Genomic DNA, 482 nt, shown 5'->3' with positions numbered 1-482 from the left:
CATGCGGGGGAAGGGAGGGGGGTCGGGCCCCGCCCGGGACCCCCCCTCGCAGCCCTGGGGTCACCCACGGGCACAGCAGCCTGCCCCAGGGTGGGTGAGGGGCCACGTGGCAGCAGCTCCGACTGTGTCCCCTTGTCCCCTGCCCAGCCTGGAAAGGACCCCTCCCCTCCCCCCCAAACCAGGGGTCCCAGTGCTCCCAGCATTGCAGGGAAAAGGAACGAGGAGGGAAAGGCCCAGGAGCAGCAGAGCCACGCTGGGATGCAGAATTCCAAGGGGTGGGAGCCCCTTGTGGGGTGACAGCATCCCCCCAGGAGGTGACAGCCCCAGCCCAGAAGGGATGGCCTCACACGGGTCATTTATTGTTCCTTAATTCCCTCATTTGGGAAGGAAGAGAAATCCTCCTCCTCCTCCTCACCCCACACTCAGCTCGGACCCACTGAAGCTCCAGCCCCAGCACCAGGGAGGATTCAGGGAATCCTGGA

At 65.4% G+C, this 482-nt stretch overlaps 1 protein-coding gene across 1 annotated transcript in view; it reads right to left on the bottom strand.

Moving 5' to 3' along the window:
* Window positions 1–352: 352 nt before the first annotated feature.
* Window positions 353–482, bottom strand: part of LMF2 (lipase maturation factor 2) — a gene marked incomplete at its 5' end in the record, with an annotated part of 5,082 nt that continues 4,952 nt past the window's right edge. Inside the window, one exon of the mRNA XM_017739380.1 lies at window positions 353–477. Within this exon, the coding sequence (XP_017594869.1) occupies window positions 353–477 (125 nt within the window). The remainder of the gene's footprint in view (window positions 478–482) is intronic.

The sequence above is a fragment of the Corvus brachyrhynchos genome, unplaced genomic scaffold (assembly GCF_000691975.1).
Source record: "Corvus brachyrhynchos isolate BGI_N302 unplaced genomic scaffold, ASM69197v1 scaffold197, whole genome shotgun sequence".
NCBI lineage: Eukaryota > Metazoa > Chordata > Aves > Passeriformes > Corvidae > Corvus > Corvus brachyrhynchos.
The sequence above is the reverse complement of the archived record's forward strand: the minus strand, read 5'-3'. Positions and strand labels throughout refer to the sequence as shown.